At 42.7% G+C, this 16,187-nt stretch overlaps 1 protein-coding gene across 3 annotated transcripts in view; it reads left to right on the forward strand.

Moving 5' to 3' along the window:
- Positions 1–16,187, forward strand: part of RASIP1 (Ras interacting protein 1) — a 98,012-nt gene that overhangs the window by 6,952 nt on the left and 74,873 nt on the right. For all 3 annotated transcript variants that reach the window (XM_040325633.1, XM_040325634.1, XM_040325635.1), the window contains exon 2: positions 8,651–8,802. In XM_040325633.1, the coding sequence (XP_040181567.1) occupies positions 8,669–8,802 (134 nt within the window). In that variant the 5' untranslated portion in view covers positions 8,651–8,668. The remainder of the gene's footprint in view (positions 1–8,650; positions 8,803–16,187) is intronic.

A 16,187-nucleotide genomic window follows, 5' to 3' on the forward strand; every position in this document is an offset into this window, starting at 1 on the left:
ATAATATCTGAACAGTGTTTGGGTAGGCATTCACAAAATCACTTTACATGGTTGAAATATAATTCTGTTATAGTTTATTAAATATTTCAGTACATATTTGGGTCAGAATCTTTTTTTTTTTCTCATTTTTCTCCTCTAAAACCTAGGTGCGTCTTATGGTCAGGTGCGTCTTATGGTCCGAAAAATACAGTAAATGGTCTCAGGATGCTTTACTGTTGGCATGACACAGGACTAATGGTAGCGCTCACATTTTCTTCTCCGGACAAGGTTTTTTTTCCGGATACCCCAAACAATTGGAAAGGGGATTCATTCGAGAAACTGACTTTACCCCAGTGCTCAGGAGTTCATTACTGTCCTGTCCATATAACGTTTGCAGAATATCAGTCTGTTCCTGGTGTTTTTCCTGGAGAGAAGTGGATTTTTGCTTCCCTCCTTGACACCAGGCCATCCTCCAAACGTCTTCACCTCACTGTGTGTGCAGATGAACTCGCACCTACCTGCTACCATTCCTGAGCAAGCTCTGCACTGGTGGTGGCCCGATCCCGCAGCTGAATCAACTGTAGGAGACAGGCCTGGCACTTGCTAGATTTTCTTGGGTGCCCTGAAACCTTCTTCACAAAAGCAGTGGAAATATTTTTGGGGGATTAAGTTCATTTTAATGGCAAAGGGACTTCTTTGGCAATTCTTCATAACATTCTGCACTATATGCATATTGCCGTCATAATAACGGAGGAGACAGACTTTGTGAAATGTAGTAGTTTTATCATTCTCAAAACTTTTGGCCACGGCTGTACTAACTATCTGATGTGAGATCTACCCTGCTGTGCTATTGTGTTCTGACAGGGGGACGTCCCCCCACCAGAACACTCTGGTCAGTGCTGATCTCCTTTTCGATCTAGATTTTTATTTTATTTTTTATTATTTTTTTTATTTTTTTATAGGGCAAGGGCCTACCTGTTTGGATCTTAAAGTGTGTAACGCTAAATATTTTTTTTGTGTATTTTATAAATCGTAGTCTCTATAATTTTTATGTACAAAACCCAATTCCCAAATAGTTGGGACGCTGTGTAAAATATACATAAAAACAGAAAACAATAAATTGCAAATCTCATAAACCCATTTTTGATTCACAATGGAAAACATGAAACATATCACGTGTTTAAACTGAGAAAATTTTAAATTGTAACCACTCGACCTCTGGAAGATTTACCCCCCGTCATGGCCAGGCCATTTTTTTGCGACGTGGCACTCTGTTACTTTAACTAAAAATTGTGCAGTCATGCGACGATGTATCCAGATAAAATGTACAGTATGTCCTTTTTTTGACACCTTTGATTTTTTTCAGTTTAAATTTATTAAAGCGGATGTGCCATGGGAACAAAATATTAAAAGCCAGCAGCTACAAATACTGCAGCTGCTGACTTTTAATATTAGGACACTTACCTGTCCTGGAGTCCAGCGCCGATCGCAGCAGAGCACGAGCGATCGCTCGTCACTCTGCTGCTCCCCCCGCCATCCACGCTGAGGGAACCAGGAAGTGAAGCGCTGCGGCTTCACTGCCCGGTTCCCTACGGCGCATGCGCGAGTCGCGCTGCGCCCGCAGATTGGCTCACACGCTGTGTGCTGGGAGCCGAGTGTTCCCAGCACACAACGGGCGACAGACGGGATGTGACGGAATGCCCGTCTTTCGCCCGTAGCGTGTGGCCGGAAGTGGGTGCAAATACCTGTCTTTAGACAGGTGTCTGCACCCCCCTCCCCCCTGAAAGGTGTCAAATGTGACACCGGAGGGGGGGAGGGTTCCGATCAGCGGGACTCCACTTTAGGGTGGAGGACCGCTTTAAGTCGGGTGGTGCTGACAGGGCCACACATTTTTGACAATTCAACAAGTATCGGCCTAAATTTGAATCATGTATGGAAAGCCTTAAGTTTTGTTAACCACTTAAGCCCCGGACCAATATGCAGCCTAAAGACCCAAGGGGTTTTTACAGTTCGGGACTGCGTCGCTTTAACAGACAATTGCGCGGTCGTGCGACATGGCTCCCAAACAAAATTGGCGTCCTTTTTTCCCCACAAATAGAGCTTTCTTTTGGTGGTATTTGATGACCTTTGCGGTTTTTATTTTTTGCGCTATAAACAAAAATAGAGCGACAATTTTGAAAAAAATGCAATATTTTTTACTTTTTTGCTATAATAAATATCCCCCAAAAACATATATACATTTTTTTTCCCTCAGTTTAGGCCGATACGTATTCTTCTACCTATTTTTGGTAAAAAAAATTGCAATAATCGTTTATCGGTTGGTTTGCGCAAAATTTATAGCGTTTACAAAATAGGGGATAGTTTTATTGCATTTTTATTTTTTTTACTACTAATGGCGGCGATCAGCGATTTTTTTTCGTGACTGTGACATTATGGCAAACACTTCGGACAATTCTGACACATTTTTGGGACCATTGTCATTTTCACAGCAAAAAATGCATTTAAATTGCATTCTTTATTGTGAAAATGACAGTTGCAGTTTGGGAGTTAAACACAGGGGGCGCTGTAACATTTAGTGTTCACTTAGTGTGTGTTTACTACTGTAGGGGGGTGTGGCTGTAGGACTGACATCATCGATCGAGTCTCCCCTATAAAAGGGATCACTCGATCGATGCGCCGCCATAGTGAAGCACGGGGAAGCCGTGTTTACATACGGCTCTCCCCGTTCTTCAGCTCCGGGGAGCGATCGCGACGGAGCGGCTATAAACAAATAGCCGCGCCGTCGTCCCGGATCGCTCTCCAAGGCTTACCGACCGCCGCATGTAGCGGTGGGGGTCCCGATCGGACCCCCCACCCACGTCAAGCAGAGCACGTACAGGTACGTTGATGTGCCTGTCCGTGCCATTCTGCTGACGTATATCTACATGAGGAGGTCGGCAAGTGGTTAAGCTCTCGCTACAAAGTTTTGATGACATGTAATGTAGATTGTAAAATTAAATTAAAACGGACGTGACAGGACTATGAGTGTAGCACTTTGTGACCAGCGGACGATAGCGGGATTTCTCAGACTGAGGATTTGCAGTGCAGTGCGGTGGAGTGGTGTGAGTTCTCCAGGTTGATTGCAGGTCCGCCGTGACCACTGTTTACCAGCTGAAGGATATTGAGGAAGTCTTTTGCTTTGCTGTGATTCACTGCTTTTAATATAGCTTTTTATGTGAGTGCAACCATTGCAGATTTGTATGTGGTGTTTTATTAAATGGCCTTTGCGATATTACACTATTGTGCGCTTCTCTTTATCATTCATGTGGAGCCATTCTAATCAAAGTGGAAGTTGAATCCTGTGACACTGATTTGAAAAATCCTACTTTATGCTTTTGTGCCAAAACACGCAAGTGTGAGGCAATTTGTTCTGGTGAGTGGCCAATTTGATGGGTGAAGGAATCACTAAACACTTTTGGTGTGGTGGAAGATTTTGAAGACTACAAGATGTTTTATCATTTATGAACTTTTTGCTTTATCACTTTAATTTATTAACAGGTTCATTTATTTAGTTCACAAAGTTTTTTTCATTTTTTAAACTTTATCACTCAGTTTATTACTGTATTCAGATTGTGTGTGTGTGATCATCATACACTTTAGCGCTGCTTAGTATATATATTTTTGATATTTAAACCACAGTGTTCGAAATTGCTATATACACATTTTTTCACATTTATTTTGATTCAAAGTGGCAGCTGTGAGACTCTGTTCATTTATCCTCCATAGCGCAGCGGTGGGAATCAGGAGGGCGCATTCAGTTTGATTACCTATTTTTTCAAGTGAGGTTTATAACCCCTGTATGGTTTATTGTTGCCATGTTTGTCCCATTAGAGTGATTTATCTTCACTTCCTGTCCCATTGCTAAACAGGAAGTGAAAGGAAATCCCAGTAGTTAAGGGAATCTCTTGGGGACCTCCAGGCTAGCAGAACTAGTGTCCCCATTGGAAGATTTTCAGGTGGGACTCACTTGCAGGTGGGAGATTGTGAGATTGAGATTGGTACCCATCAACACTGACTGCCGCAAAGGCAGGCATTAGTCTGGTGGCTCACTCACACATAGCAGCAGCTTTTCAGAAGGCTAGGTAACAACAGAGATTGGCACTAAAAGGAAGTACAAACCTTATTTCGTCACAGGTAACCTCTGCAGTCTGTAACTGATCATATACTCTGATTATCAGAAGTGGAGGTACAATTTAAATTAATAAATACATTCTGTATGAAAAGAAAATTATTGCAGATAATTATATTGTTTGTGAACACCTTAAGTTGTGGAGGGCAACTCAATGATCACTTTAACAATGTGTCATGTCCTCCACATAGTGTGTTTTTGCAAAGCTTTGACTTTCTATGTATGAGTGGAATTCTGTATGGTAAATAATGTATAGTTCCCAGTTAGTAGAAGATGATTCGCAACTTCACACATGCTCTTAAATATCTACAAATGTATTGATACTCTATAAATGACAAATGGGTACAGCAGATGTTAACGCGTTTCAGTCATGATGGCCGCCATGGCTGAAACGTGTTAACATCTCCTGTACCTATTTGTCTTTTATGAAGTATCAATACATTTTGAGATATTTAAGCGCATGTATAGAGTTGCGAATCATCTTCTACTAATCGTCTTGGCAGCTGAGCGACTGCGTATCCTGCACCTGACAGATGAGGAGGTCTTTTGGACAGTTTAGGGTAGTAGCACCTTTTCTTTTCTCTCCAATAGTTCCCAAATAGCAGGAATAAAAGACTGTTCTGAAAAAACAGCTCCTTCTAAGAATTCAGCGTAATAAGTTTTAAAGAGGAAATCTGCCCGTTGACAAATTCCCACTAGTGCCAAATTGATTGCCAAATCTACATGTGCATACCTCTTACAATTTAGCCCATTATTCTTTATTATGTAGCCACGCCCACTTGTTGCCACGGCATGCTATACACATCACATGTTTGCCCCCTCCAGGGGCTCCCTCTTTCTCAAGTTTTAATGTTTGATGGTAAGAATACAGTAATCAAATGGGCACATAATACATATAGGTACACCTTGCCCTACTTCACATCCAGACTAGTGCCAGGCTATTCATCTCTAGTCTACACAGACAATTTCAAATTCAATGTAATAAAAGGTATTCAACCCAGACCTAGCTCGCATCTATACCATGATCAATGCTAACATCAAAAAACAGTCACCACACATTATATTACATTACATTATTTTATATCCCCCCACCCAAAAAAAAAAGTAACAAAACCCCTTTGTGCCGACCGTACGCAAATTTGCTTTCATGGCTTGAAAGGGTTATACCAGGGGGGGTTTGCATGCAACTTTTTTAGAGCTAGCTTTTGGCTTTTTAGTGATAACAACCAATGTGGCTAAAAGCCGCTCAGCTGTTGTCCTAAGGAGTGCAAAGGGACGTCTCTAGTCCCCCCTCCTGCTGCCTTCCAACGCTCTTCCCAGGCCTCCTGAGCCACCAGCCTGCACATTGGCTGCCTATGCTTAGACCCAAATAAAGCCAGATTCGGCTTTGATCGGGTCTGCGATGTAAAATCCCGTTAGCGACGTCACAACGTCACTTCCGGTTTAGTCAGCTGCCAATGGCACCGATTTAAAAAAAATTACAGTATTCAAAATCTCTGGTTTTGGTGATCTGAATGCTTTTAGGTGCAAAAGAGGGATTTGGGGTCTTTTAGACCCTCGATCCCTCCATAAAGAGTACCAGTCATTTTCTTTTTTAAAGGGACAATGTAATTTTTATTTATTTAATTTAAATAGGAAAAAAAACTTTTTTTTAAAGCGCCCCCGACCCCCATGCTCGTGTAGCAAAGAAAAAGAAACACGTAAGTCGCACCCACTAATGTAAACGGTGTTCAAATCACACATATGAGGTATCACCGTGATCGTCAGAGTGAGTGCAATAATTCTAGCAAAATAACTCCTCTGTAAATCTAACCTGGTAACCTTAAAAAAAAATGTAAGTGTCGCCCATGGAGAATTTTTAGGTACTGTAGTTTGTTGCCATTCTATGAGTGTGCACAATTACTCGACATAACATCATCTTTCACATTATACAAACAAATTTGGCTAACTTTACTCTTTAATTTTTTTTCAATTCATTAAAGGTATTTTTGCCCATAAAATTGGGTTTGAATGACCACTGCGCAAATACCGCGTGACATAAGTCATATCCTCACTTTGAGTCACCATACCTCATTCAGGAGTTAATTCACGTGTTAACCCCTCCCTTTCCCAATCCCAGAGGAAAAAGCGAGAGATGGATCTCTTCCACCCCTATTCTCCTCCCCCCTCTGTTTCCTCTCACCCCCAGTCATCCTCCCTCCACCCCCCCCACTCCCTGCTCTCCATTCACCCTTTACCACCCCCCCCCCCCCAATGCCTCCTGCCTCCCAGAGACCTTCTCACTCACTGAACTTAAAGCTCTCAACAAACACAAACTCAGCATAAGGAAACCATCATACCCCACCATGACCACACTCACTTTTACTCCTACTCTCCTCTACCCCGTGAATAAACCTACAAACCCACACCAATATCATTCCAGTTTAATAAATTAAATAATAAACACTCCACTAAATGTCAAAGGATTGAACCCAGGCCAGGAATGACCCCAAGGAACTAACACAACCCACACCTCTGACCTTCTGAACCCCCAGACATCTCCATTTTTAAGGCTGCATTCACACCTGAGCGTTTTGTCGCCTGAAGCGCGACGCTCAAATAGGCTAGAGGGGAAAAAATACATTATTCCCTATGGAGATGGTTCACATCTCCACTCCAATACGCCTGACGCCGAACACCTGAAGCTCAAACAAGTTCCGGACCCTTTTTTGTCGCGTGAATCGGGCGGTTTGGTCGTTTTTGAGCGTTTCCATTTCCCATAGAAAGTAATGGAAACGCTCGATTCAAGCGACTTGCGCGACAACGAGCGTTTGCTACGGGCGTTTCGTCGCTTTAATCAATAGAACATTTCACCCAGGCAGAAGATTAAAAAAATCTACCAACATAGCAACAAGTGATGAAAAGATGATAATTTTTCCTATTGGCTAAAATAAAAAACGTCGAAGTACAAAAACGTCGGACGACGTTGTATGCAAACGCGCAAATAAGCATGAATACGCCGGAAAAAAACGCCGGAAAAAAATACCGAACGACCTACGCTCAGGTGTGAATGCAGCCTTAGTGTCACTCGCAACACTTAGATCCCACAGTATCTGAGATCAGAACAACCCCAAAATAATAGGGAGATTAGTAACTGGCTCTATTTCCCAACCTCCTAAAATCTCAGCCTCGTTGAGCTTTATCCTAACTCTGTCAGGGTACATATTCAAGTTTTTCGCATTTCCTTGTTTTTCCTAATGTTTTTGATATATCACAATATTGCACTGTCCATGTTTATGATGACATCAAAGCGCATTTTTCAAACATGTCTTTGTAACTTTGTTTTACATTTAATTATGCCTGTAAGCCTTTTATTTTCGATAAAACATTATAAACGTTATAAACCTGATAAAACCAGGTAATAATATGCAGTTTAATGCCGCATATAGACGACTGTTTTTCATGGTGAGAAAAATGCAATTTTTTAAATTGCTTGTGAAAAACGGTAGTGTGTATGCTCCAGAGCATTTTTTTCTATGAGAAAAATGGCCGATTTTATTTTTTATTTTTCTTTAGAACCTGCTCTATTTTTTATTGTCCTTTTTTTACGTTCCTTTTTCACATTGTGAAAAACGGTCGTGTGTACGCTTTAACCAGGGGGAAAAAAACATGCATGCTCAGAAGCAAGTTATGAGACGGGGAAATTGGCAAAAGCAGCCCAAAGGGTGGCGTCATTCGAATGGAACTTCCCCTTTATAGTGCCGTCGTACGTATTGTACGTCACCGCGCTTTGCTCAAGCGTTTTTTTCACGAACGTGTGTATGCAAGGCAGGCTTGAGAGGAATCGTGACAAATCACGTCGAGAAAAATTATGTTTTTTTGCATGACATGAATAACGGTCGTGTATACACAGCATTAAAGTTTGAGGTCTGTAGGGCATTGGTGATTATTAGGCACAAATCAATGGCCAACACTGGTACTGAATGCATATAGTTACTAACACACAATTGGTTACACGTGAACAGCACCCCTGACCGAAATTGGATACAGGTTTGCATTCAGGGACAATGGTTCTGGCAACATTCACGCTGAATGCTACTAAGCATAGCATACAGTTTTCATGCACGTACACACAAGGGCCAATTTACTAGGATGTCTTTGGAGGGTGTGAAGGAACCCACACAATCACAGAGAGAACATGTAAATGCCATGTCGATGGTATCCTGACCATAAAAGGCAGAAGCGCTAGCCACTAAGCCACTCTGCTGCGCTATTACTTTAAAGTATGAACAGTACATCAGTATGTTCAACTGACTGCTTGACTTCAGCGATGTACCTTTTTTAGTTTTGTTTTTTTAGGTGTTGTTGTTTGATCTCATACTTTTCAGAGATCAATAATCGCATAATAAAGTACATCTAGTGTATCAAAGACCTTTGTGCAGATTTCAATAATGTGTAGGTACTGTAATTACTTTGACATTTTCTTTACTTTTCATAGTAAGTTTTACTTTTTCTTCTCTCTAGCTCTGCAAAGGTTCTACAATGTTCCACGAAGAGAAAAAGGAAGGAAGTCCCAGATTCGGGAAGTTAAATTTTCCTGTGGGCCTCTGGATTAATTCTCCAAAGAAGCACTTTGCCAAGCTAGGCAGACGCTGGCCTAGTGTTGTCTCCATCAAGTAAGATTTCTCATTTCCTCCCTAGTCTGAATGTGTGTCACAGTATAAGACAACTGTGCAGCGTCAGAGTTATTGTCGGTGACAAAAATATCTTCAAAATTTGTGTTCATCGATTTATTGGTTTATACACAGAATACGTAGCAAGTAAGAATGAGCAAAATTGAGTTTTGATTTCCCTGAAATTTTAGAAAAAGCCATCAGACATCTGTGAAATTAACCATTATTTTAAAATGTATTTGAGTCAATGGTAAAGTGAAATTGGGGTGGATTTTAAAGGGTGATGGGCTTTGATTTGATTTTATTATTTGTTAAAGCGCCAAATACAGTTCATGAACTGCGCCTAAGCACTAGACAGACCAAATACATATACTGACATTCAAAAATAAGCATAGCAGATATCACAAACAATATATAGATTAGTAATAAATAACAGCTGAGATAGCATAAGGAGGATTGTCTAAACAGAGGGAAAAAAATAAAAACGTTGAAGAAGCAGGATAGTAGTCCACATTTAAATAAGCAACAAGTCAGGGCTTTGAGAGTACTGAAGCTCCTTTTAACTATCCAGAACCTGTTCTTGTGTCCAAAAAGGGCACCACATTACATTATTTTATACCCCCCCAAAAAAGTAATAAAACCCCTTTGCGCCGACCATATGCAAATTTGCGTTCATGGCTTGAAGGGGCTATACCGGGGTGATGCATGCAGCTTTTTTAGAGCTAGCCTTTGGCTTTTTAGTGATAACAACCAATGTGGCTAAAAGCCACTCGACTGTTCTCCTAAGGAGTGTGAGGGGATGTCCCCCCCCCCCCCCGCTGCCTTCCGCCACTCTTCCCGGGGCCTCCCGTATTGGCAGTAAGGTTTGTAGAAATCACTTTATAAGCTCATGCTAACTTTGCCCAGCTCCACACAAGACACTTTATTCTGTCAGATTTATATTGTTGACTTTGTCAATGTTAGGACAGGTATTGATAAGAAATCTCTCCAACAAAGACACAGACAAAAAAACTCATACAATTTGCAGTAAGAGTAAGCAAGAGTAAAAACAAAATCTGTGAATGTTTTCATTGCTGTCTGTTCTTTCCCTTCCCAGTGATGACTGAACATCAGTGGCGGGTGGTGCTCACTATTTTGCACCCCAAGCTCACCCTTTTTTGAAGCCAATTAGAGCCTCAGGCTCTAATCATGTGCTTCACAGAGAAAAAATTAAATCCATGCGTCCAGTGCCCTGCATGTTGATTAGGGGCAAAATGCAAAGATTAAGGGACGGCGCCTCTGATGGATGGGCCGCCACTGCTGAGCCCTTCATTTTCTGAACAGGTGTCACAGGGACAACGGATAGGAGAAAAGTATGTGGAAAGGTGCCTATGCTAATAGATTTCTTTGGTTCAGCCTGCGGGCTGAACCACAGAAATCAAACAGATTTTCCTATTGATCCAAACAATGTGGATAAACAAATTCTACCTGCTGGGCTAATGTATTCTGACAGCTGCTAGCGCCAACTGTCAGAATATCCAGACAGTACATGCAGCTAAATGGCTGCAGGCAGTGTTTGGACACCCTTTTTTGGCCCAGCTCCTTTAACAAAAAAACAAAAACAAAACAAAAAAAATTGTGTAATCGACTTTGTTGAGCCAGCAGGGCTACCCTGAGTATCTGTTGAAATTATAACATTGTGTATGACTATGTTAAGTTGGTCTCTAACCAATTGTACCACAGTGTCCTCTGCATTACACTTTTGCAATGAAGAATAGGGATGAGCCGAAAACACCCCCGGTTCGGTTCGCAGCAGAACATGCGAACAGCCAAAAAGTTTAAAAACGCGAACACCGTTAAAGTCTATGGGACACGAACATGAAAAATCAAATCTGCCAATTTTAAAGGTTAATATGCAAGTTATGGTCATAAAAAGTGTTTGGGGACCTGGGTCCTGCCCCAGGGGATATGTATCAATGAAAAAAAAAGTTTTAAAAATGTAAGTTTTTTCGGGAGCAGTGATTTTAATAATGCTTAAAGTGAAACAATAAAAGGACATATTCCTTTAAATTTGGTACCTGGGGGTATCTATAGTATGCCTGTAAAGTAGCGCAAGTTTCCTGTGTTTATAACAGTCTGCACAAAATGACATTTCTAAAGGAAAATAAGTAATTTAAAACTACTCGCGGCTATAATGAATTGTCAGATCCCAGCAATACAGATAAAAGTCATTTAAAAAATGCATGGGGGTCCCCCAAAATTCCATTACCAGGCCCTTCAGGTCTGGTATGGATATTAAGGGGAACCCTGTGCCAAATAAAAAAAATGGTGTGGGGTTCCCCCCAAAAATCCATACCAAACCCTTCAGGTCTGGTATGGATTTTAAGGAGAACTCCACGCCAAGATAGGAAAAAAAAATGGCGTGGGGTTCCCCCCAAAAATCCATACCAAACCATTCAGGTCTGGTATGGATTTTAAGGAGAACTCTGCGCCAAAATAGGAAAAAAATGGCGTGGGGTTCCCCCCAAAAATCCATACCAGACCCTTATTCGAGCACGTACAGGAAAAGAGGGGTGGCGAGAGAGCGCCCCCCCTCCTGAACTGTACCAGGCCACATGCCCTCAACATGAGAATGTCCCCATGTTGATGAGTACAAGGGCCTCATCCCCACAACCCTTGCCCAGTGGTTGTGGGGGTCTGCGGGCATGGGGCTTATCGGAATCTGGAAGCCCCCTTTAACAAAGAGGACACCCAGATCCTGCCCCCCATGTGAATTGGTAATGGGGTATTGTACCCCTGTCATTTCACCCAAAAAAGTGAGAAGAATGCAAAAAAAAACACACACCAACTCCAGCGCCATAATCGTTCTACGATCCCAGTCCTGGACCTTTTTGGGTGAAATGGTCCTTACCAATTCACATAGGGGGGGGCAGGATCTGGGGGCCTCCTTTGTTGAAGGGGGCTTCCAGATTCTGATAAGCCCCCCTCCCGTAGACCCCCACAACCACTGGGCAAGGGTTGTGGGGATGAGGCCCTTGTCCCCATCAACATGGGGACATCCTCCCCATGTTAATGGCATGTGGCCTGGTACGGTTCCGGAGGGGGGCGCTCTCCCTCGTCCCCCCTCTTTTCTTGCGGCGTACTCGAATAAGGGTCTGGTTTGGATTTTTGGGGGGAACCCCACGCCATTTATTTTTTTTTATTTGGTGCAGGGTTCCCCTTAATATCCATATCAGACCTGAAGGGCCTGGTAATGGAATTTGGGGAACCCCCACTCATTTTTTTTTTTTCAATGACTTTTATCTGTATTGCCAGGACCCGACAATTCATTATAGCCGCGAGTAGTTTTAAATTACTTTTTTTTCCTGCACTACTTTTCAGGCATACTATAGACACCCCCAGGTACTAAATTTAAAGGAACATTTCACTTTTATTGTTTCACTTTAAGTATTATTAAAATCACTGCTCCTGAAAAAACGTCAGTTTTTAAAACTTTTTTTTGCATTGATACATGTCCCCTAGGGTAGGACCCAGGTCCCCAAACACTTTGTATGACAATAACTTGCATATTAACCTTTAAAATTAGCACTTTACATTCCTCCCTTAGACTTTTAAAGGGTGTTCCGCGGCGAACACCCCAAATTGTTCGCTGTTCGGCGATCAGCCAAGTTTCTAGTCGAACTCATGTTCGATCCGAACATAAAGCTCATCCCTAATGAAGAACAGGTTGGTCATTCATTTGAATAGAGCTCACAGCTGTACTTGTGCTGTGTTATTTTTTTTTTTAAGCAGATGTATATCGCTGCTTTGTAAATTGGACTTTGGGTGCCAAGAATGAAAGTGTCACATATTCTGAGCCTAGTTTTTAATATTTCAGGCCGCTGCATACACCAACAAGGAAAGTGTCCTATATCCCAAGATATACTACTAATGTGCCATGCTAAGCAATGCCCACCTTTTTACGTTGTGTTGGAGCTGGTGGTGTGAACAGCTGCACTGCCACTCCAGACACAATGAGGCTTCTGCCCGGTGGAAGGAGAGTATGACAGTTCATGCATGGTGCTGGTTTTAGGGCTAATTATGATGTGCAAAAACCAAATCACACTTCACCTTTACACAAATCAGACATTTTTGCATATAATGTTTGTTCCTTGCAATGCATTCCTGAATATGCTTGATATCGTGGGGAAGATTGTAGGAATTACAGCTGTGGCTGAGCCTTGAGCTGCACAGGGTCAGAGCTTCAACCTCTATTGCCTGTCTCTGAGGGAAGTGTGGGAACAAGATTTTTACTGATGGTAGTTGAGTTTCTTCTGTATAACAACAAGTAGAACATTTGCTTAAGTACTAACTTGCAATACTGTATTGAAAGGTACTGTGTGCCCGAGCCATAGCCCATGTACGCTAAAGTAGAACATTTTTAAGCAAGCAATAATGCCATTTAAAAGGGCTCAGCTTTGCTTATTTAACCACTTGCTTACTGGGCACTTACCTGTATACCCCCTTCCTGCCCAGGCCAATTTTCAGATTTCAGCGCTCTCACATTTTGAATGACAATTGCGTGGTCATGAAACACTGTACCCATATGAAATTGGTGGTATTTGATCACCACTGTTTTTTTACTTTTTGCTAAACAAACAAAAAAGTTTTTGGGGGAAAAAAAAATTGTTTTTCAAATTTAGTTATAACATTTCACAAATAGGTACTTTTTTTTCCTTGTGCGTTGATGAGGCTGCACTGATAGGTCGCACTGATGGGCCCTGATGAAGCGGCACTGATCAGGAGGCACTGATAAGGCAGCACTGATGGGTGGCACTGGAGGGAACTGATTAGCATATTTTTAGCCTCTAACTGTCCCTGTGCTCACTGCCTGTGCTGTACTCTTAAGCTGGCTATCCATGGCTCAAATGTCACTGGATTCCTGTGAATCTGACACAATCCAAGCCATGGATGTCCCTGCTGGCACCACCAGGCCTGACCAACTTCAGTTAAGAAATCGAAGGAGCTGGGTAGAAGTTGGCCAAGCAGTGATTGCAGCCATTCAGTTGCAGTCACTGTTCAGGTATTCTGACAACCCTGACTGCCAGCTGTCAGAATACATTAGCCAGCAGGGGGAGATTCTTCCATATATGCTGTTTAGCAGTGGCGTCACTAGGGTTGGTGACACCCGGTGCGAAAAAAAATGGTGTCACCCCCCACCAACTATAGTCCCCCCTCAGTACAGAACCCCCTCCCTCAGTACAGACCCCCCCCATCAATATAAACCCCCTCCCTCAGTGTAAACCTCCCCCCTCAGTACAGACCCCCCCCCAGTGCAGACCCCCCCAGCAGTACAGACACTCCCCTCAGTTACAGACACTCCCCTCAGTTACAGACACTCCCCTCAGTTACAGACACTCCCCTCAGTTACAGACACTCCCCTCAGTTACAGACACTCCCCTCAGTTACAGACACTCCCCTCAGTTACAGACACTCCCCTCAGTTACAGACACTCCCCTCAGTTACAGACACTCCCCTCAGTTACAGACACTCCCCTCAGTTACAGACACTCCCCTCAGTTACAGACACCCCCTCAGTTACAGACACCCCTCAGTTGCAGACCCCTCTTCAGTGCAGATCCCCCTCAGTACAGACACCCCCAATGGTACAGACACCCCCTCAGTGCAGACCCCCCCCAGCATTAGACACCCCCCCTCATAAGTATAGACACCCCCTTACCTCACAGACCTCAGAACAGCAGATGCACACAGTGGCGTGTCCCTCGAGCGCGGTCTCCTCCTCCTCTGTGGATGTAAACAGAGAGGAGGGGGCGGCGGCGGCTTTGTTTGTCTCCGCTGAGAGACACAGCCATGTCGCGAGCCGCAAGGCACAGGGAAGGGGGTGGTGTTAATGGTGCCGCTACCCACGGGTGGTACCCCTCTGGCGGGTGTCACCCAGGTGCGGCCCGTACCTGCCTAGCAACGTCACTGCTGTTTAGCGTGGTTACGGGAGTCAAGTGCTTTCTCTAAAAACGAAATGCGTTTTGGCTGGCTTTATCAGTTATTTTGTTCCCAGTTCTCTTCAAGGACTGCAAAAACCCCCACCCACCCATGTTATAGGGATGAGGAGAGGCAACGTGTTCTGTAATCCTACCCAAAATTGACAATGCTTCTCCATCATAGTTACTATTTAGTGGGTGAGCATTGTTACCCAGGGACCAAGAAGTGCATTACTAGCAGGATCACCAAATGAAAATAAAGGTAAAAAATATTTTAAAAGGAAAATGAATGCAGCCACCTCATCTAAGGACTGGTAAGCTGCAATATATTACATTATATTACATTTTGGTTTTTGGGTTTAGATACACTTTTTAACCATTTGTGTATTCACTGGAAGCCAAATCATCAGGCTTCTCACATAATTTAGGGATAAGTTGTAGCCTCTTTTCTCTTGATTCATTGCTGTTCATCTACCCTCTCACTGATGAGCAGATTGGTTTACCCAAGTCTGGGTAGTACAAATAGGAGAGGATAGTATAGATTTCTGATTGTTGCTTTTCTCATCATTGTACTTGGATTTATGTAGTGTAGTGATACCTTTGCTGAGACATGGGTTGGGGGTGGGGTTCCCTCCTTCCATCCTGTCCCTTGGTCATATGACAGATAATGAATGAAAGAATGGAGAGGGAGGAAGTTAGAGGGCGGCTAGTGTTCAGCTTACACTGTATCATTTCCGTTAGGCCTTGAAGTTAGGAACAGAGAAGAAGACTGGTGCGTGTTCCTGGCTGACATACCATGGCAAAATGTCCATTGTCCAGCCCTGCCTTCAGAAAGTGCAAAGGTTAGATATGAATAGACGAGTCAGCTGGAGCATTTGAATTTATCTGGCTTCCAGTTCACATAGTTATTTTCCCAATAGATTAATTAAAACTGAGGTCTTATAACTTAGGAGTTAGCGATACAATTTAGAAGCATTTCAGGTCCTGGATATTTGTAGAATTACTCAGTTCCGTGTTTTGGCAAAGCCGAGGCTTCGTGCATCGTTTTAGTGTCAGTGTATGTCCAAGAGAATAGTGGGGTGCCCGTGATTCTTTGGCTACATAAGAAACTTTCAGCTGAAATAGCTTTAGTCAGCTGGACAGCCATAAACATTGTTCTGTGTTTGGTAGTTGCTTACCACCAGTGTGCTGCCAGACCAGACCAGGTGTAGCAACAGGAACATTCCATAGAGCAAAAAAATTCCACTTTTAAAGAATTGTCCAAACAAATGTTTAACGGGAGCATTTGCTTGCAAGTTCCATGGAAGTGGTTGTCTGGATAAACAAACAGCATAAAATTTCAACTATGCTGAGATGTTTTTCAGTATTTGACGGTCTCATTCAAACACAGAAATGGTTAAGCTGGTTTTAAGAACACATTAAGAAATATAGG

The sequence above is a fragment of the Rana temporaria genome, chromosome 10 (genome assembly GCF_905171775.1).
Source record: "Rana temporaria chromosome 10, aRanTem1.1, whole genome shotgun sequence".
Classification (NCBI taxonomy): domain Eukaryota; kingdom Metazoa; phylum Chordata; class Amphibia; order Anura; family Ranidae; genus Rana; species Rana temporaria.